Source organism: Rhinatrema bivittatum, chromosome 5, assembly GCF_901001135.1.
Source record: "Rhinatrema bivittatum chromosome 5, aRhiBiv1.1, whole genome shotgun sequence".
NCBI classification, from domain to species: domain Eukaryota; kingdom Metazoa; phylum Chordata; class Amphibia; order Gymnophiona; family Rhinatrematidae; genus Rhinatrema; species Rhinatrema bivittatum.
The window spans coordinates 209,494,868-209,517,141 of NC_042619.1; the positions used below are offsets into that span (position 1 = coordinate 209,494,868).

Sequence of the window (22,274 nt, forward strand, 5' to 3'; positions counted from 1 at the left end):
TCGAAGAAAATTCTTTTTCACTCAGCACATAGTTAAGCTCTGAAATTCATTATCAGAGGATGTGGTTACAGCAGTTGGTATAACTGGGTTTAAAAAAGGTTTGGATAAGTTCCTAGAGGATAAACCAATAAACTGCTATGACAGTAATTAATAAGCAATAGTAGATTGTGATCTATCTAATGCCTGGGTACTTGCCAGGTACTTGTGACTTGGATTGGCCACTGTTGGAAACAGGATGCTGGGCTTGATGGACCCTTGGTCTGACCCAGTATGGCAAGTCTTATGTTCTAAGATTTTAAATGTAATATGTAAAGGATGCATCGTGGTGATGAATGTAGGCAAGCATTTTTTGCTTCATGCCCTTCGTTGAAACTGACATCATGGTGCAAGCATGCTCAGATGGCCTCCTGAAGTTCTGTTCCAGAGGTTGCTGAGGTCAGTGACCCTGCCTATTGGAAATGGGATAATAAGGTTCATGTCCTCGACAGCTTTTTTTTTTTTTTTTTTTTTTTAATTGTATTTAGATTTTTATATTTCGCTTTTCACCCTTTTTTCAGCACTTCAAAGCGGATTACATTCAGGTACTGCATGTATTTCTCTATCTCCAGAGGGTTTACAATCTAGGGGCCTGATTTACTAAGGCTTTTCTCTCGTTCTGTGTCTATGGGAAAAATGCTTAGTAAATGAGGCCCGAAGTTTGTACCGGAGGCAATGGAGGGTAAAGTGACTTGCCCAAGGTCACAAGGAGTGACAGTGGTTAGTCTATAAGGTGCCATCCGACTCCTGTCATTTATATTACATTAAAACATGGCAATGTTTATCAAACAGACTCAATATAAGACTAACCAATTCAGTGAAGCATGAGCTTTCGAGGACAGGGTCTATAGACAGCACTTATACTTTTTTGCCAAGACACAAAAAGCATCTGCTTCACGTTATTTTAACAATTTCTGATTACTTTAATTCACCAGTTGCCAAAGTTTTCCAAGTCCAAAATTTGGGTGACTTGAGCCAACCAATGGATGGGACTGGCGACCGAATGCTTCTAGTGTTGCAGAATGAATATTATAAAACGGTTGCATTCTAGTACTGTTTTCAAGGTCCAACGTCCATGGTCCCCCCTCTCCTCCAGCTGTAAAAAGTAATTGATGGCAATCAGTCATCTTTTATTTAATTCATCTTTGATTTTAATTCATTCCTGCTTTTCAAATATGAACTCCAAAAAGTCTCCGTTTATCAGCATTCCGATGCAAGGAAGCAAGCCAGCCAGCCTCCATCAGCTTCCATTGCCCTGCGGTCATGGGAAGACAGCACCAGCCTCTGAAGCGGCACCTTTTCCACTAACTGCCCACAAGTCTGAACTCTGCCAAACACCTTGTCATTGATCTGTGACAAGGGCACAAGTTGAGGGAGAGAGAGACAGAGAGAGAGAGAGAGAGAATGCCTGAGGGCGTAGTAGATGGGCAGAAGGGAGGATTAAATGAGAATTTACCTCAGAATCCCCGCAGTCTCCCTCTTGGATCTGTCCCTTCTCTGCTGTACCTTAAAGGAAGGGTTTTAGTGGGGCTCTTATTCAAAGTATGAGTGTGGCCTTGGGAACAGATTATGTCTAGTTTGATACCGGATAGGGGATAGCGCTGCCAACTGGCTCCACGTCTGCTGACTGAGGCTGATCTAGTTCTGGGAATGGTAGGCCTGATCTCCCCCCTATGAAAAGTAAGACTACAAGTCCCTGCATGCAATGGGGCAAAAACATCACTGGATCAGTCTGATCAGCAGGAATGTAACCAGATGCCAAAGCCAGCACATAAAACATCTTCTCTTTCCATGTAAGCACAAACTATTTCTGATTCTGCATTTGTACATTAACACCAAGACAGTTCCATCTGGGGGCAGCAGCCATTTCAAAGATTTCTCCACAGAATCACCCTCTATGCAGTGAATTGTAAATGTACCATTGTCATTCACATTAATTTCTGTAGCAGCAACAGGATAAACTGTGTCTAACGGGTGGGCACTATCACATGTGCACGATTTGCCCAGTCCCAGTTATACAGCGTCCCATGAGCTTCCCAGACCTTTCAGCATTTTACTGTTTCCAGACTTTGCCCCAGTTGTAATGAATCTGGCCAGACAGTAAATGAGGTGTCTCTCTGTCCCCACCAGCATGTACAGCTACAGCTGGCAACACAACGTAAATAATGAACTCCAGGACAGTCAAGTCTTGACTTGCACACGAATCCCACCACTCCCCCTCATGTCCCCCTGCTTAGTCAGGTTTCTGACAGATTTTATTTGAAGGGACACTCTCAGGGCTGGCACAGTACAACTTGGAAAAGTGCAGGGCGTTTGCTTACACAGCCATGGTGCAGCAACTAACATATGCAAATATGAGGCAACAGCAACGCTTCCACCATCCCCTTGCCCAGATCCTTTTCATTGCTCCACAGGTATGAACAAGCTTTAGTCAGTCCCATTACTTGCATCATGTCCTTCAAGTTAATGAAGCCAAAAGGATAGAAGAGAAGCAAACCACAAATTAATTACAAAAAAAAAAAAAAAGTGACCACAATGTAGCCCTAGAACATGCTGGATGACTTCATCATCACCAATTCTGCCCCTTAAGGCAAAACAAATGCAGAGCAACACTAGAAACGGTGGCACCACAGAGCAGTTTGAAATATATTTAATTTTTTTTTTTTAAAGACAGAAATGAAATCTCTAGGCACAGTTTTAGGCATTATAGAGGACACAGAGGCAAATCGGTTAGTGTGCACTGTTCTGTACAAAAATACCGTCTGAATAAATTACGTAAGGTTAGACTTCACTTCCCAGTCAGTTAATTGCATGTTTAATAGTAGACAGTCACATGCTAATCCATATATATCATTTTATAATTCAAACACATAGGGTCTCTCTAGAGTTGTCTTTTGAAATGTACACGTTGAGCTTACAAAAGCTAAAACATGGTTGTGCAAGATCTGAGAGAGGTTACGTGCGCTTGGTGTCGACACCACCACTAGCCCTGCTGGCAACATTATGCCACCACCTCAAATAAAAGTGGAGGATGAGTCGGAGGTTTTCCAACGTGCGAGTGAGGTAAAAGCCAAGTACAACTAAAGTGGAAAGAGTATGGCGCACGTCCATACTGCAAATCACGTGATGCTAGAGTAAATCCCCACTATGTAACAGGAGACAAAACCGGTTTCACTCTGTGCTTCCGAGGGTGGGCTTTCATCAAAACCCTGCACTCAATCGGCTTTCACTGCTGGAATCCTGACGTCTCGGGAAGGCATCTAGTTGTGGACCGGAAGCTAATATCTGCGGCTGTGACTCAAAACCCTGCCCAAGTATTCCCTCTCTGGCGGGGCTCAGTGGATCCTGGCCCAAGATCCAATTAAAACAAGAAATATCGGGCCAAGAACGGCCAAAGCCACGACAGGCCTGTGGATTGTAGTTTGGGTTTTGGATCACAATCTAAAATCAGGGATTCTTTTGGCCCATCTCTAGAAATAAAACATAACAGGTTTGGATATTATTGAAATATTTCTGGATAACGTTATATGTTTTCCAGAAAATTACTTCTACCACACACACTGCATATGCTCTCTGCCCATTCTATCCTGATATAACTACGCAGGTTTGGCGTTGACCTACCAGCAACCCACATCTACAATCCGGCTTCAGGGAAGTGTAATGTCTTTCACATAACACAAATTTGCTGTTATGAGAGGAAAAAAATATATATATATTATATATATATTTGTTATCAAACTCATTCTTTATTGGGGGATCAATCTCCATTGCTAATCCAAAACTCATTTCCTAAAATAGCAGTCCAATTTAAAGCATCACATTTGGTGTATACTATATGTACTGCAGGGAAGCACCAGTTCACTCAAACTGACTTTTCCCAGGGTGCTAAATCTTTATGTGTGGGAGAAAATGGAAACTGTGATAACAGGAACTCCGCCAATGTTTGCATAGCCTACTCTGTCCACCCACTCCCGTACTATGTGGACAAACAGAAAAGCATTTCACGTCTATTAGTGCATTTGGAGGCAATGGAGTTGTATTCTTGTGCCCATCTCAGGTTAGGAAAAAGACCCGGGGAGGGGGGCTGGGTTCTGCTTTCCTTTGGGAACTTGGTATTCTGCTCTACCTAGAACGGAAGAAAAAGGAGGGAAGACAAGACTGGCTTAGAGAAGGCGCAGGATCCTACAGGCAGTGAAGACTGTACAATTGCCAGCGGGGATATAAGAACATAGAAGTGCCATGCTAGGTCAGACCAAAGGTCCGTTAAGTCCAACATCCCATCTCGGGAAGTGGCCAGTCTGGGCCAGCAGGAAGTACGGCAGATCCTAGAGAAGAGCAGCAAACTGGGGTGAGGCCCAAGTGCTCCTTATATGCCATTACCTATCATGTTTCCCTCTTCCCAGTCAGAATTCTCTCCAGTAAGCAGGTAACACATCCATGATCTGCTGACCCAACATTTCACTGCTCCTGCTTCCTGCACAATCTTGGGAATTGTAAACCTTCCAAACATCCCCATTCTCCACCACCTCATACCCTGGCTCGGCCCGAGCGGAAGGAAAATCTACCACACACTTTACAAACTCTCATTAGTCAAGACGTTGCTCTAAGGTGAGCTATGCTGCGGAGAACCCCGACTTGCTCCTTAAGAAAACCCTAAGGAATTCCTTACAGGCGTGTGACTTTTTCATTAGCTTCCACAGAAATGTTATGATGAGAGTGAAACATTTCTAGGCAGGCTGTGAGCTAGCAATGCCCTCCAGATGACACGCTGGACTCCTTCGGTATCTCACGCTTTGTCCTACTGCCTCACCAGATAGGACACCGAAGCATCAGCCAGGATGTGCTTATTCCCTGTAGCTTCCTACACAAATGCTATACGGCATAGCAGTAGGGCAAGGTACTGATTTTGGAAGCTGGCTTGCTTCGGATTGGGCACTTTTAATTTCCCCCTTAACGATACACGGTAAGTTTTAATGGGAGGCAGAGTTCAGGGGACTGACAGTACACAGAGAGAGAGAGAGGCTGTTGGTTAATAACATCATTTCCTGAAAGATTCGAGCTGACTTCCCATCTCTTTGCACTGAGCTGTGGAAATAAAGATGTGGGGTTTTTTACCCCGTACTTTGTGAACATACTGTCTTGTAAGTCTTAGACCTGCCTAGCGCAGGCAACGCCAACATCTATTTTAAAGAAGGATGGCCACCTCCTGGGGCAGGCTTTAAAGAATTGCCATCAGAAATACAAATATAATTTAGCGACTCCTCAACCCGAGTATTTTTGTGCATTCTTATTTGACCAATTCCAACCTGGTTCAGATGAAAATCAGAATTTTCTAGACCACTTGCCCTCAACTTTGAATGTTTTTATTTATTTTATAGGCCATTGTGAACGCCTATGTTCGGCTTGGCACGAGAGAGAAGAATCAGTTTTGTTTGGGGGGGTGGGGGGTCAAGGATGGGTTGGTGGGTGGGGAGCAGAGGCGGGCCAAGCCGCAGACATTGATGCTTCTATTTCCTGCTAAGGACTCAATTTTATTAGTCTATGCCCGTGTGAATGGATGAGGATACACAATCACATGAAAAGTCCACACACTAACCTCATTAAATACATCCCCCACCCTGGAAGAGAGATTTAAAGCAACATGAATTGATGTAAACCCAGACCTCTCCTCCCGGCATTCCTGAGGTTTTCCCGTTGGTGCCATCTCCTGAGGCCTTCACTTGGTGGGGTGGCTTGTGCTGGAGAAAGTCCAAGCCAGGCGAATTCTGACTACATAACAAGGCGGCCTTGTGAAGGTCATCATTTCAGCTTAAACTTAAAAATGCAAAGAAGAAATTTGCTTACAAGGGGAAAAAGAAAAGACCATTTTTCTTGCTGCTGTAATAAGCTTTCTAGCAAACTCTGCCATTCCCCGAACTACTATTTGTGAGGAATTTAGTAACTCTCCTTAGAGCTCATCTACTGATATCAGAACATCAGAACAGAGCACAAAGCAAGATGGATTTAGAAACCTAGGATTTGGGATACATATCCACAATTAGTGCCTAGCCCACGTTAGCACAAATCAATTTACTATTCTTAGATGCAATATTTGATAATGTGTGTGTGTGTGTGTGTGTAAAAACACACTCACACATACATACCCCCTTTAAAAATGACAACTCATTGGTTCAATATTTTGATACATTTTAAAGTTTGGAAATGGATTAAAAGAGTATTTAGGTCAAACGCAGCACATGTCTGCATTTTCCTTTCACGTCCCTAATGCTTCTCCCAATGGCAGAGACACAAGCTCCAGTCCCACAACGAAACATCCACGGCTCCAGGCTTTGGCTTCCACCACTCCATCAGAGCTGGAAGAGCGATGTGGGGCCGACAGTACCCACAAAGACACCTCCCAGCGCTGGCCTGGGATGCTGAACGCTGGTAACACGTCAGGAAGGCGCTGCTCTCTTCTGTCGTCCGCCCCCCTCATCATCTCTTCATGGGCTTCTCCGCTGCAAAGAGCCAGCGTGGCCAGCTCAGCGTGGTGCATCTGCCACTGCTCTTCACTTTTCCGCAACGCTCGGATCCTTCCCGGTGTAGGGAAATTCACCTTGCAGCCTGCATTACCCGCTCCCCTGCGTGCAATGCACAAAGATTACATTTTCATTCAAAAGATGCATATCTACTTAGCTTTTTTTTGTTTTTTGCACGATGGTAACTGTCACATCAATCTTTCACCTGCAGCCAAACTCATTCGTGGATCAGCAGCCAGCAGAATTACCCGCTCTCTTGAAGTGTCTCTGCAGTTTTAGTAAATGGATGTAAAGAGCTGGTTATGCAGTTGGCAGCCAAAAGGCAAAAGAAGATGAAATCAACAAGGGTGGATGGCTGACCACGCCAGAAGTGTTGTAGAAAACTGCGAGTTAGAAAAAGATGAAATAATCCCTCCGGTCGCTTCCTTCCATCTGGAAGCAGCGGTGCTAGTAATAGTCCTCATAGTTCTTAGGGTTCAGGCAGTATAGGATGGCGCCCCAAATGAAAATATAGTCGCACCCCAGGCCAGGCCATAGCCCCAGTTGAACTCGTGGTAGATTTTCAAGGTAACTGTTTCGATGAACTTGATCGGATACAGAACCAGACTGCACACCTGAAGGACAACTGGAAGAGAATCAAACGGAAGAGATGAGCCTTCTCTGAAGCACACAGGTGACAACATTAATAGACTGAATTATCAGGAACAAAGGTGTTCCCTAGGTCCTTTTGCGCACAAGCCGATGCATGCAATATGGGCGCGTGCGGAAAACGGGCGCTCGTGACTGAACGCCCGCTGTCCTAAAGCGCCCCCATCCACCTCTCCCAGGCGCGCGATGCAGTATGCTAATGAGCCACTGCGTTAAAAAGGAGGAGCCGGGGGAAATAGTGCATCCCTAGCGCTGCCTCGGCATCGGGCGCCCCGGAGAAATGGCTGTGCGTGGGTCAGGAAAATGGAGGCTTGTAAATTGAGTGTCCATTTTCTGAACCTCACCACCTTCAAGTTTTGGGTTTTTTTTCCCCATGTTGCTGCTTTCTGTGGTTCCTTCGACTTAATGTCGCGACAATATTAAGTCGGAGGAACCACAGCAAAGCAGTATTTTCTGCTTTTCTGTTCAACTTTTGGGGCTCCTCAAGACTTAACCCCAGCTCTGGGGCTGGCATTACTTTTTGAGGGTTAAAATGTGCAAAACAGGCGCACGGTTATTTTTTACATCGGGGTACTAGCTAATAGCATCACATGGCATTTACATGTGATGAGCACTATTAGCTACACGCTGCTTTGGACTCACTGATACCCTTATTACATCAGGGTACCGCACGCACATTCAAAACACGCGTCCAACTGCGGGTTAACCTGTGCGCTAGCCTGAGCACGTGATATTGCATCGGCCTGTTTATAAAGTGCTTTTGGCAACTCATGGATAAATCTGTCATGCCAATACAATTTCCTAGATCTCTTCCTTACTTTTTTCTTTGGGAAAAGAAAGCTCTCTTGGTGTGGGGCAGGAGATGAGAGAAAACCAGAGTTGATATGTGTGGAACTTATAAGTATGTAACACCATTATTACGACAATGAGTAGGAAGTTGGTGGGAGATAAGATAAAGTGGGCAGAAAGATGAGAGAAATGGAGTTCATTAAGAAAAGGAGAATGAGACAGAGAAACAGAATGTAGACCTTGCCACGGGCATCTTGTGATTAGTAAACCATTCATGAACACTCTGCAGTCTGCCAAATAGAGGTGAATTAATGCCAGAGTGGGAGGTAATGCTGCTGGATCATTGCCCTCTTATAGGAGGGTCCAAGCATGCAAGACGTGCATTCCCCAGGAAGAATTTATTTATTCATTTAAAAAAAAAAGTGTTAACAGTCTATCAACATTTCTAGGCAGTTTACAGTTAAAACATCCACAATTTACTCTTCTTGGGGTGGAGTAGTGACATTCAGAACTGAACTTGAACACAGAGGGCTCTTCCTGTCTTAAAAAAAAAAAAATTAATAGTAAAACTAAAAGTTGGTGTAATGGATAGGATTTCAAAGGAAACAAACCGGTAACCGATCCAAGATGGCTGACAGCAAACACACAACAAGGTGGAATCGGTAGAATGGACTTTATTGACTCTTGCCTGTTGTGTGTATGGATAGGATTTCTTCAGCATTCCTGAGGTATAATAAATGGAGTTCCGAATGTTCTTCCTATGTGGCCAGTCCGAACATTACACATAAAAGGTGCTGTGCTGTCACCAGGGATAGATGCTTCATGCCTTTATGACAAACCCAATGTACTGTGGTTCAGTATCAGAGCACAGGAGATGAAGGTTCATTCAGAGCCGAGGGTCCTAGACTTCAGGAAAATGAACTTTGCTAATATGGGGGAGTTGTTAGCTGGATGGGAAAATCTAGGGGAAGGAGAGGGGCAGCGGGCGCAAAACTGAAGGAGATATTATAACGGGCAACCAACATTTTTGTTAGGAATTAGGAAAAGAGGAAAAAAGAGGCTACTACGGTTTTTCTAAAGAGCAGCTGAAAAGGTAAGGGAGGAAAAGGTTAGCACTCATCCACTACAAGAGATCGCAGAAAGAGGAAGGCAGGCGACACTATCTGGAAAAGCTAAGACAAGCTGGAAAAGTAGTCAGGAAAGAAAAAAAAATAGCAAATACGGTAAAACAAGGCACAAACAATTTTTTTTTTTTAGATATGGTAGTGATAGGAGGAAGTGCAAATGTAGCACTGTGAGACTCAGAGGTGAAGGGGGAGAAAATGTAAAGGCTGATGAAGAAAAAGCAAAACTGCTTAAAAAATATTTCTGTTTGGTGTTGAGCAAGACCACTTAAAACAAACACAAATAGGATTGGAAGTGAGGTAAACCTCAATCGATTTTCAGAACAGTGTGTTTGTAAGGAGCTTTCTAAACTTAAAGTAGATAAGGCGATGGGGCTGGATGGGATACTAACAGGCAAATTTTAAAATCCCTGTGTGCACCAGAATTGGGAGATGCATACCCAAGTAGCATTGAGCGAATTTTAAAAGCCACCCGATTTCATGCGTATCTCCCACTGAGCACACAAATAGAAATTTCAAAAAAGGGGCAGGGAGGGAACATGGGCTGGGCAGTGAATAGGCATTCCTGGATTTCACAACGAAACCAGCGTGTAAGTACTTACACACACAAGCGCGTGCCAGGATCCCCTGCCATGTAAATTTACTTCTGCTATGGATGGTGTGCAAGTAATTAAATTAAAAATTCTAGGCATCTCAGTGGGGTTTTAAGGGTCGGGGCTAACAGGGAAAAAGGGAGGCTAGTGGAGTAGGGGAGCTCTAGGAAAAGTGCATTACAGTAGTCCCAGTTTGGAGGGTATGGTGGCTTGGATCATTGTACGGAAGTCTTGGTTGTATAGTAGAGGTCTGAGTTTTTTAAGTACATTAAGTTTGAAGAAACCTGCTTTAAGGATGGAGTTAATGTAGTTCTTCATGTTTAGTTGATGATCGATGAGAATTCCCAGGTCCTTTACAAATGGCTGTCTGAGGGTTAAGCTTGGGGTCAATCGATGGGGGGGTGTAGGGGAAAGAATGGGAGGAGATAAACAGGAGTTCGATTTTATTTGTATTGAGAGCAAGGGGTAGGTTGGTGAGCAAGGAATTGATGGCTGTGAGGCAGCTTCCCAGTGCTTTAGGGCATCAGAGATGGAGTTGAGGATGGGAATGATGATCTGGACATCGTCAGCGTAGAGACAGAACTTTAGTTTAAGATCAGAGAGGAGTTGGCAGAGGGGTGATGTAGATATTAAAGAGGGTGGATGAAAGTGATGAACCTTGTGGGACTCCTTGATCTAGAGGGTGGGGGGTGGATGTGGTGTTACCGATTTTGATAGAGAACTTTCTGCTCAATAGAAGATTTGAACCAGGCAAGGGCTAGGCCTGTGATGCCAATGTTTTCCAACGAGCTAGAGGAGTTGATGGCTAATGGTGTCGAAGGCTGCCGAGATATCGAGAGGGCAAGGAGGGTAACTGTTGGCCTTGGCCCATGCCTCTGAGAATGTGGTCAGATAGAGAGAGGAGGAGCGATTCAGTGTTAAAGTGTTTTCGGAAGCCGAATTGTGAGACATGGAGGATCGCATGACTTTCAAGGAAGTCCATGAGTTGTGCGTTAACAACTCTTTCCATTAGCTTGGCAATAAAAGGGAGGTTAGAGATTGGGTGAAAGTTGGCAGGGTCTTCGGGCCAAGGAGGGTTTCTTTAGGAGGGTTTGACTACCGCATGCTTGAGTGAATCTGGGACGGTCCCATGGGCGAGGGAGCAGTTGATGAGATCAGCTATAGCTCTGGCTATGAAGTTAGGGATGGCTAGAAGAGCTTTCGAGGGGATGGTGTCATTGGGATGGGAGGAAGGTTTGAGTTTTCTAAGGATATTCTCAACTTCTTTGGAGGAGGTTAAGTCGAGGACAGTCATTGTGGGTTGGAAGGGTGTAGGGGCGGTGGGAAGGTTGGGGAAGGGACAGTTGGTGGAGTGGGGGAATAACAATTTTTTATGATTGTTATTCTAGTTTTGGGCTACTTATCTTCTATTTATTTTTCCTTTCTCTCTTCTCATTGTTCCCTCGCGCAAAAGAATTTCTGGGTGTGTCTCGCTTTCTGCTGAGAAACTAAGAGTCAATAAGTTTGCTCTGTTTTCAGAGATTTGGAACAGGTTTATTAGAAACATACAAATGTGCTACAAAGCTGGTCCACAATTCTTTTATTTTTATTTATTTTTTCATTAATGGCACAGTAGATGGACAGCTGTTTGATTAAATCCAAGTGCCAAATTTTGCAGTTCAAGGCTCCTAAGCCAGGTAAGTACAGCCAGATATAGCAAGAGTACAGACAGAAGTCAAAGTGCCTCAGAAGATGAATCAGGATGAGCGGAAAGAAGGAAACATTGACTGGCGCACGAGTCGCTGTCTGTTCTAGAGGGTGAACATATGTGGAGCCAATTGGAAAAGGGGGGGGGGGGGGTTTAAAAGTTTCAGAAATTGAAGGTCATCATATAATTTTTATTTATTTATTTATTTATAACATTTTATATACCGTCGTTTAGAGCAGCGATTCTCAACCAGTGTGTTGCGACACACCAGTGTGTCGCCACGCAGCGGCAGGTGTGTCGCATGCTACCGGTCTTCCCTCCTATTTTCACCGAGCGAGGAGAGGACCAACTTCCACTGCTGCCCGGGCTATCAGCAACGTTCAAGTCTGATGGGAATGGAGCAGTGTCACTGAAGCTGGCAAATACGGCAGGGGTCTTTTTTTCTTTCCGTACCTGCCCCTTGCCCGGAACAGGAAGTGATGTGCAGTGGGGTGCGCGGGGAAGAAGAAAGAGCCATGCGGCACGAAAAGGTAGTGGCGGCAGCATTGGCCCCGAGCAAAATCAGAAGCAGCCAGAAATCGGCACAGGAGACAGCAGAATTAGCCTCCCGTGGCCGATGGGATTTCTTTTCTTGGCCTGCGGGGGCTGGAGGAGGAGGCTTGCTGCGGCTACCATTTGTGCTGGGGGGGGGAGGGGGTCAGGAGAGAGAGAGACAGCCAGTAGTGAGAGAATGTATGTGTGATTGAGCGTGTGTAGGTGTAACTGTGACTGACAGCCTGTGGTAGTGAGAGCATTTGATTGAGACCATGAGAGAGAGCATGTGTGTAATTGAGAGAAACTGGTCAGAGAGGTGATGTGTGTAGAGACAATGGAAGTGACAGGTCAGGGAGATGACTGGAGTGTGTGTGTGTGTGTGTGTGTGTGTGTGTGAGAGAAAGTGATTATGGGGAATGAGAAGCCTGTGCATTTAGGGAGAGCTAGCATAGGAGTGAGAAACCTGGGTGTGTGGGTGTGTGTGAGACACAGCATGGGAGTGAGAAGCCTGTATATGTAAGATAGAACATGGGAGTAGGAAGCCTGTGTGTGTGTGCATGAGAAAGAGAGACTGTTCGGGAAGGTGACTGGTGTGTGTGTGTGTGTGTGTGTGTGTATGTGTGTGTGTGTGTGTGAGAGAAAGACAGGTTGGGAGATGATTGGTGTGTGAAAGACAGAAACTGGTCATGGGGGTGTGACTAGTATGTGTGTGTGTGTGTGTGTGTGTGTGAGTGAGAGAGAGACAGAGACTCATGGGCCCTAAGGAAGAGGACCATGAGTACAGAGCTTCAGCCATTACTGCTTCTGGTGTGTGCTACTGGCCTGCATTGAAGAGGAGTAGGAGAGTTGCTGGAGGGGGTTAGTAAAGGTGGCTTTTAAGTTTATTTCTCTTGATTGACTGCCATTTTAATTACCAAATATTATGTGATGTGTCTGCAGTTTTGAAATATTTTATTGGTGTTTGGAGAATTTTAAATACTTTTTATGAGTTTTTAATTGTTGGATATTATTCTGTTCATAGTTGTTGTGAAACATTTATTCTGCTTATTAGTATAGTTATACAATTATTTCTGTGTTGGGATCTATAGCTGCTTGGCTAGTTCTGTTTTCCTAATAGGAGGTATATTGGTGTTTAGGGCCTGATTTAATATTTGTAGTGTTTCCCTTTCATAGGTAGGGTTGTTACTGCTTGAGTGCATTCCATAATGCATTACTGGAGATCCTGGGAGTACGTTAGGTCTGTTCTGTGTATGTGACCGAGGTGAGGTATTTTACTAGCATGTAAGCATTTGTATCAGTCTTATTTGTTGTATTTTCTTAAGAGGACATGCATTGGTGATAAACTGCTGTCTTTTCATAAGTAGGGCCATTGAGCCTGGTAGTAGGAGTTTGCATTGCTGTTACTGAGATGAAACTAGAACTAGCATATCTTTTTGTATGGTGAGTGGTTGTACAGGGAATGTCATAATTCTGCTTTACATCCATTATTGTGGGTCAGGGGGGTTCCCGTGGATGCAAACTGTACTTTTACATCTAGCCCCGTGACAATCATGAGTCAATGTGTCACGCATGTGAGAACCATCTGTCAGGTGTGTCCCGACAGAAAAAAGGTTGAGAACCACTGGTTTAGAGACATTCCATCACAAAGGTTTACATTTCATAAAATAAACATAAAACTATACTATAAAAGTCAAGACGGTTTACAGTGTCATAAAATAAACATAAAATAGTACCATAAACACTAATAAAACTTAAAATAGCAATTCAAAAACTGATGACACACAAGGTCATGGATTCACTTTCCCAGGGAGTGTTCCAATAGAGAGAACAAAGGTAGGTATAGTAATAATACTGTATTTGAGATGTGCAAACATGTTACATTACAGGAAGTTTTCAAACTTTTACAGACTTGTCACCTCTGACTCATCACACCTTCTGCCTTTTCTCCTTTCTCTCTGTATCTGCCTTGTTTATTCTCATTGATCCTGATGAGCCAGTGTTAGTCTTTCAGGCCCATACAGAACTGTTCGCTCAGGCCGAGTGCACCGTTAGCCGCTGTTTGGACGCGCGTTTTCCACAAGGGGAAATAGCGCGTGGACAACACACGGCCAACCCCCCCAAAACTAGTAGCGCACTCAACATGCAAATACATGTTGATGAGCCTATTAGTTAGTCACGCTTGATACAGAAAGTAAAATGTGCGACCAAGCTGCACATTTTACTCTCAGAAATTAATTCCTGCCAAAGGAGTTAATTTCGGCCAGCACTGGGCAAGTGTACAGAAAAGCAGAAAAAACTGCTTTTCTGTACACCCTCCGACTTAATATCATAGCGATATTAAGTCGGAGTCCCCAAAAATAAAAAAAATAAAAAACCTCCCAAAAAAAAAATCTGCCCGCGGCCCGGAAAACGGACACTCAATTTTGCCGGCGTCCGTGTTCCGAACCCGTGGCTGTCAGCGGGTTCGACAACCGATGCTGGTAAAATTAAGCATCAGCTGTCAAACCCACTGACAGCCGCCGCTTCCGCCAATAAGGAGGCGCTAGGGACACGTTGGGAGAGTGGGAACTTGCCTCGGAGCGCCGGCTCTCCCGTGGACTTTACTGAATTGGCCTGTTGTTGGCAAAGGTTGTAATTAGGTCATTTTATGTTCGGTATTGTGTGACATGATTGCAGCAAATCTTCAGTCTGTCTGATCAACCTTTAGAATTTGCTCAGTGTCTTATCAAAAAAGCACTTGTGCTTTCTTGTGCAATAATTCACAGAAGCATCTGTTCAGGCCTGATTAGATTAAGTAAGGTATATATGTATATAATATATGTAGCCCCAGCTTGAATTACATTGTGGATTATGTACGCTACTGTCAGTCATAAATGATGAAAAGTCATGGAACTGCAACCTGCTGCAATCATGTACACTGTGCGAGCCTTTACACTTCTCAATTATGCTTGCAGCAGTTCTAGTGAAACTGTACTTTGATGTGAAAAATGCCATCAAATATCTGTAAAAACAGCTGTTAAAATGTGAAAGATATTTTAATTTGGATTGTAAGTAATTAAGTTTTTTTCAATTACAGAACCTAAAATATGGTTGCATATTTTCATGCACGCAGCTTTCTAGAGTGTTAGCCACTCCCAGAGGTTTATAATACGTTTTTAGATTTTACTGTATATGCAGTCGATATTTTTAAGTATTTTGTTGGTTATTGCATCTAGTTTTATATTCACTTGAACAACAAACCAAAATCCTACAAAGAGTTCCTTTATTATAAGTCATATGATACTAACAGTAAAGAAATCACTGTTGTCAGAGACCGTACCATCAAAACTAAGAAATAATTTGATAAAATGCTTAATTCTAGTCTGTATTTATTACTGAGCATCAATTTTTACACAAATATCATGTTTTTTCTTTCAGTTAGAGAGCCTAAATCATAGGTGCATGAAAGCATGCATGCAGTGATTCTAGGGTGTAGCCAATCTCAGTGGTTCTAGTGTTTAAACTGGTTAATAAAGAAAGAGAACATTGAACCAGCTCCGGTGGCAAGTATTGTGCACTGCCATTCAGAAAGCCCCCGGTTCAATCTCTGGGCAGTTTGGGCCTATAGCTCCTGAGGAGGGAGTACTCACAGCCCCTAATGGAGAGGGTGGAGATGGGAGTTGTGGTCATTGCTTAATAGGCGACTGCAGGGCTCTGGAAGGAATCCTGGTGCATGGCCTCTGACCCAAAACCCTGGCAGAATAGGAGGCCGGTTTACTAAATGGTGATAACATTTGATTCAGCAGGCCTTTGCTGAATCATACGCCAGATGATCTTAAATCAACTCTATCACCAGTAACTCATTGACTCTTGCCTGCTTTCTCTCGATTCAGTCAACTGCTATATGTCCTACTTTAGCCCCAATTCCCAAGGCCCTTTGCCAATACCACGGTCTTAACCTAACCATTCTCTACCAGCCATGTATCATAGTTCGCTATATATATACCCTGGTTTGTTTCAACAGTTTCAGGATCCTAGTTCTGTATTCCTCTCTTTTATGTAATTGCACTGTTTGAGGCACTGTTATTGTTATTATGGAAACCGTTTTGATTTGTAACCTGTTACAAGAAATTCGGTATATAAAACTGTTAAATAAATAAATAAATAAATAAATAATAATAAATAACATGGGTCATTATCCCAAGTTAATTATCTCTTAATAACAACCCATGGTAATTGCAAGCAAATCAGCTCTATAGTAAATATTGTGCATTGTTAGTATTAATATGCTAAAGTTAAGGCAACAAAAATTAAACTGTATCTTCACGAGGTGTAGTTAAGCTGCTTGAAGTAATGGCTGTGTGTTTGCATGTTTTAACAGGCGTCATTCAGCTATGCACGCATAGATAATGAACTAATTTACATTACCATGCTGCTCATTACTAATTTTGCATCGATTCTGCACTGAAGATCAAGGGAGCGAAATAATGAGCGTTAAGAGAGATTTTAATGCATGTTAACCAGCCTCTCGGTGTGTTGGGTGCGGTGGTGGAGGTGGGGTTATGTATAAAATAGAGGTAGGAAAATTTCCAGGCACTTGCAAATGAAGGCTCATTGCACCACATCCCAGCCCTGGTTCCAATTCGGCTGAAAACCCAACATGAAAATGATGGTTCAAAAAAAAAAAAAAAGAGAATATTTATGGCCCAGAAAGAAAAAGGTTCAGAAAAACAGTAATAAATAAATAAATAAATAAATAAATAAGCCCACCATATCCCAATAACAAAACACAACCCACAGAACCCTGAACTGGCTGGTCCTATGGTTGATGTTGCAGCGCCGTGTGCTCTGGTGCTAGAGATCCAAGGTGTGGAATGGTGGCTTGCGCTGAATGTCAGAGGAGACTTTGCTCCGTCCCTCGTGGCCAGAGACAGAGTGAGTGTTATTTGGGTAAGTGGGGAAAGGGGATTTATACAGAGGGAGAAAAGAAGGGGGTAAAAGAAAATGAAGCCAGAATGCATGAAAGTTTTCAGGAGCTCTGCACATACAATTTATTCTAAAATACATTCCTTGCAATCAAATAAAGCGTTGGCCGTCATCACATTATAAAGATGTCGGGCATTATGCGTTCATGCTCCCTCATCGCCCAATTCCTTCAAACAATAACAGCAAGAAATGAGAGGGCGACAGTTATGATGGGGAGGGTGGGTGTCTTAGGTTTTAAGCAGCGCCACTGTGATCCTTCTGTGTGGTCCATTAATAACCTCTCTCCCAGGCCAGCCATGTCAGAGCAGATCTGTGTGTGCAGGAAACGTTCTGTGCTGAAGATTCGGGGGGCCTCTGTCACCACAGGCAGGCTGCATGAAGGCAGCTGGGCTAATGTGCCGCTTTACAACATTAGAGGGTTTCACTTTGCAGTGAAAGCCTGAGAGTTTGGCTTCATGGCCAAAATGTCAACCTCCAGGCACTGCACAGCTGCACAGGGCTTTGAGCCCTTCCTTTTGCTTTCAACGAGGTTCATCTGTACTCAACAGAAGCAGCAGGGGGCAGCAGAAGACTCTGCCAGACCTCCAAGCTGCAGGTCACCCTACCTCATCTAGTCATATCCTTGTAAATTGCTTTTTTTCTAATCCCTGAAACAGACTGGACGGTTCTGCAACTCTTCATTACCGGCTATCAGACAGGATTACCGTGTGCCGCTGGTTATAACACAGATATGATTGGCACGTTTAAAGGCAGCAGATTGCTTAGTGGCTCTCAGAAGGAAAATACAAATCTATTACTGGCCAAGATTAAAAACACTAGAATGCAAAAGGCAGCGAGGACTCTCAGTGGCAGCTCTGTGCAGCATTTAAGAGCTCTTCTGGCCTGGGCTTTCATTTTTACAGACTCGTTTCCTACGGCTTGCTCCACGTGACTGTATAAAACTGCTGGATCTGAGTGCTCTGAAAATCAAATGTAAATCTGCAGTCCCAAGCCCATAAAAAGCCCTGGCGTGTGATAGGTGTTAAATTAATACATGAGAGCATGAATGGCACAATGAAATTGATTTTTCCTCTGGTACAGAGGTAGAAATGAACATTCCAGAACGTAACCCTGTTTCCCCCCCCCCCCCTCCCCGCATGTTGAATTATTGCTAGACGAGTGCGCAGCTATGAATTGTGTTTGCCTGTCTCAAGTGGGTAAAGAGAAAACGATAAAACATCAAACTGAACCTCTAGAAAATGAAGCTGAAAATGAGAATATTAACGATGACAAACTTTCACCCCCTGCAGGTCCTTTTAGAAACAGATCATAGAATTCCCACCTATTCAAAGAGATTAATTGGTTGGATGTTTTAAGCTTGACAATTACTGCCTGGTATAAAAAACTATATTCTTAGCGAGCATAAATCAGTATGGCACGCGAGTACTTCTAGCCTGCAGTGTGTAACACAGGACTCAGCTGCCCTTCTCATAAGCTTTTCATATCGGCCTGTAGGGGGGGGTAAGGGTTTTACTTGCCTGCTGCGAAGAGCATGACCGCAACCGGTCTGTAGAATCGCCTCCGAGAGCCCACGCAGATGGAGATCAGGCCGACGAGGAAAGCAATGAGGATGATGGCTGTACCGCCCAGGAGCAAGGCCAGAGTAGCAATCTGCCAGTCTGTGGGGGGGGAGACAAGAGACAACGGAAACGGAGCGTCAGTGGAAAGGTTGCAGAGGAAGAGGCCACGGAAGCCACCACACCGTCATCCACGGCAGCTTCAAGTTTTATGACTACTAACTCCTTACCCCTCAAAGCACTTACAATTGGAATTTGGAGGCCAAGGGGCTTCCCCAGTAAGGCAGGGGGGGAGGGGGGTGTCCCTGAATTTGCAGCTCTGTATTGTGATGATCGCACTGTAATGCCAGCCCAAGACACATGAAACCAGGAGGCCACAGGCTGCAGTTCATTTGTTTCCATTGAGCCCTGGCACCTACCTTTGTAACCATCTGCAGGAATCTTTGCATTAGTGCAAACGCAGCTAACGTTTAAGGGCGTGCATAATTTTTCCCTTTCCCCCATCCAGTCTTGACACATCGTGTACTGTGTTTACAGAAGCCACCAAGTCGGATGCCAGTTTCACACTTGGTAGTCTCTTGGCTACAGGGCAGGAAGCAGGGGAGGGGTGGAGAAGCAGCACATAGTGAAAAGATGCAAAGCATTCTGGGGACTCCATCCCACACTTAAGCTAAAAGACTCACCAGGAGTCACGTACAGTGCAGACTTACATCACAGACTTCCACAAAACTTAAGTACTTAGCTGCTGAATCTTTTTGCCAGTTAGGGCAGTGGGGAAAGCCTGTCCTATGCTTTATTTGCTATTGTCTTCTCTGTTTCTGGGTTGGGCGCGCCACAGGCCTCAAAGCTCAAGGGTTTGCAGGCAGCCAGGCTCATGCTTTTCCCTCTGGGTGATGTACAGCACTGCACCGTGTGATGCCGCACCGTACCCGAAGCATTTTCCTCCTCCTGTGGACGTCCACCTTAATCGGAATCGCCCCAGATGGGATTGTGATGCCATGAGCCTTCGTTGGCAACTGTCTGGGGCTTTCCCCCCACCTAGCCCACTCATCACATCGAAAGTCCTCAGCCAGGGACTTACCCACCCTGCAATCATGGGCCCTGAATCCAAGCACTAGACTTTGATGACTCCCTCCACAGCATCTCTCATTCCCAGCCGGCATGGGACATGGACGAGCCGAGCCGGTAAACCAAGCCTGCGGCCTTCCACGTGATAGCATCAGCACATTAGATGGCACTGGGGGAATCGCCAGCCTGGCGCAGCGCCCCCCCTGCACATCCCACGACGCGCAGCTCTGGGTGCAGTCAGCTGGCGGACAGGGCCCATATGTATCAACGTCAAGCTGAAGCACTCAGAGAAATGGAATGTCTGCAGACTTTTTAAATCACTGCTTAAGTCCCTTCTGCTTAGCCAGGCTTATACAGAAACCTTTATAGCAGGAAATACCCTCTGGCATGCAGACCCACTGTTAATGCTGTTATTCTGTCTTGGGAGCATCTGACATACCTGTATCCAAACATTTTTTGTATTCAGGCATTAGTACCCATTTTGTCTACGTATTTTGTCATTCCAACAGTTTGGTATTTCAATGTTATTTTATTCTATGTATGCAGCTAGGTACATCGCTTAGGGCTTAGGCATAAGCAATTAGTACATTTTAACAAAATGCAAATACAAGCTCTCTGCTACAGGCTAGGAGCCTCTTACCACCACCCATGCATTTGACGTGAAAGCACCTCCCTCTCACCAAACATGTGCATGGTGATGCTCTTATCAAGTAAGAGGTACCAGCCCCCAGCACATTAGTCTTTCTGGGCGGAGTGATAACATGGACTGTAGCAATTCCACACGCCCCCTCCCCCCCCAAAAAACCAAGAAAATTCTCAGCACAGGCTTCCCTAATTTGCAGGTCACATCCTCGTCAGCATTCGGCAAAATCCCATTAAAGACTATTCACAATGATTAGGGGCCTAGCCCCTTCCAGCTTTCTCCTCACCGTTGCCGGATGAGTCTGCCTGGCCTGAGCATCATTAACGGCACAGATGGCTCACAATAGCAGGCCCCCATCCCTGAGAACTAATTTGCTGTGAAGTGCTGGAGATGCAAAGAATCTTCCCACCTTGTTCGATAACCAATTAATCCTACAACGATTTTCATTCCCTGGAGACCCATACTCTCTTCACGAAATCTCAAGGCGTATGCGGTATCTGCCGGGGTTCCGTTAATCAGGGCTGTCCAGAATTCCAAGGTTTAGGGCTTAGTCAGACCCAGCCTATAGCAGGCGGAGCCCTGCTCGAGCTTAGCTCCTCTCTTAACTGGACCAAGGCTGTGTTCCTCTCATCGCCCCTTTTGTGAAGAGTGAGGGTCCCCAGCTCGACTTTTACCTTTTCCAGTCTCATGTCTGTAATCCACATTTTAAATAAAACACGGGGAATCTCTTTCAAATACACCTGCCTAGGGAGGGGTCACCCAAAAGCAGTAAATTATGTGGCCATTAAGCCACAGAGCCAACTTGGAGCAGCCGAGCCATTCCTAGCCATGAGGGGCACAGGGCGACAGGCCTGGCTTCGGGATGCTTATCGGCTGTAGGTGTGCGTCTCTAATAACTTTTGTCTTCAGTATCCTATCCACATCAAATGTCCAGGACATGTCAGGGGGTGCAAGGGGATCCTTAAAGGGGGATTTTTATTCTACTTTTCAGAGGGAGGGAGGCTTTTGTGAGCCTCCTGTTCCCGTGCGCATCATTAGAACATAAGGCTGGCCATACTGGGTTAGACCAAAGGTCAAGTCCAGTATCCTGTTTCCAACAGTGGCCAATCCAGGTCACAAAGTACCTGGCAGGATCCCAAGAGAGGCAGATAGATTTCAAGCTGCTTATCCCAAGAATAAGCATTGGATTTCTGCAACTCTCCTTTTATAATGGTTAACAGACTTTTCCTCCAGGAATAACTCTCTCACTCAGCATCCTAGCTACACCAAATTTTCAGGGCATGTCAAGAGGGCAAGAGGAGTCTGACACGGGTAGTTTTTCTGGATCCATTTTTAGGGAAATCCTGGCATTCCACAAACACACGCATGCTGCTGTGTCACCTAATAACTTCTGGGGTTTGAATCAGATCCACACCAAATTTTCAGATTATCAGGGGGACTAAGATGATTTGGGATACTAGGGATGTGCTTTTGTTTGAAATGGAATTTCCTGCTTAATTTCATTCTGAAAATGAAAAGAAAAATGAACAAAATTAGGTTTTTTGTTTCATTTTCAAAATGGGAGCTAGCCTTGTTCCTTGCTGGGAACAAACCCTGCCCAATCAGGGCTGACGCGTCCTCTAGGTGAATTAAGCAGTCACCTAGGGTGCCAACCATTAGGGGGCGGTAAAGAGCAGCTGTGTGGAGCCACGGAGCCCATCCCGCTCGCGGCAGAAGAGGGGGGGGGGGCCTGGGAATGGCCAAAAAAAGATGAACTAGGACAGGGAGAGCTGGGGGCAGAGCCCATACTCCTGCAGAAGGAAGAAGGAGAGATCAAGAGATCCTGTGAGTCAGAGATAGACTGGAAGAGTGTGTGTGTGTGTGGGGGGGGGGGGGGATGCCTCTGTATGCGTGTGTATGTGACACGGAGAGAGAGGGAACCTGTATGAGGGAGTGAGAGTGCATATGTTCATGTGTGTGTGTGAGAAAGGGAGCCTGTCTAAGGGTGTGTGTGCCAGAGAGAGAGGAAGCCTGTGTGAAGAGGAGGTGGGTGCAAGTGACACAGAATGTCCATATGAGGCAGTGTATGAGAGAGAAACAGAAGGAAGGTATGTGAGTGAGACAGCGAGGAAGC

At 44.8% G+C, this 22,274-nt stretch overlaps 1 protein-coding gene across 1 annotated transcript in view; it reads right to left on the reverse strand.

Annotated features, from left to right (window-relative positions):
• Positions 1-2,670: 2,670 nt before the first annotated feature.
• Positions 2,671-22,274, reverse strand: part of TMEM47 (transmembrane protein 47) — a 35,582-nt gene continuing 15,978 nt past the window's right edge. Inside the window, exons 2-3 of the mRNA XM_029603107.1 lie at positions 18,412-18,552; positions 2,671-7,179 (exon numbers count right to left, since the gene is read on the reverse strand). Coding sequence (XP_029458967.1) covers positions 7,031-7,179; positions 18,412-18,552 — 290 coding nt within the window. The 3' untranslated portion in view covers positions 2,671-7,030. The remainder of the gene's footprint in view (positions 7,180-18,411; positions 18,553-22,274) is intronic.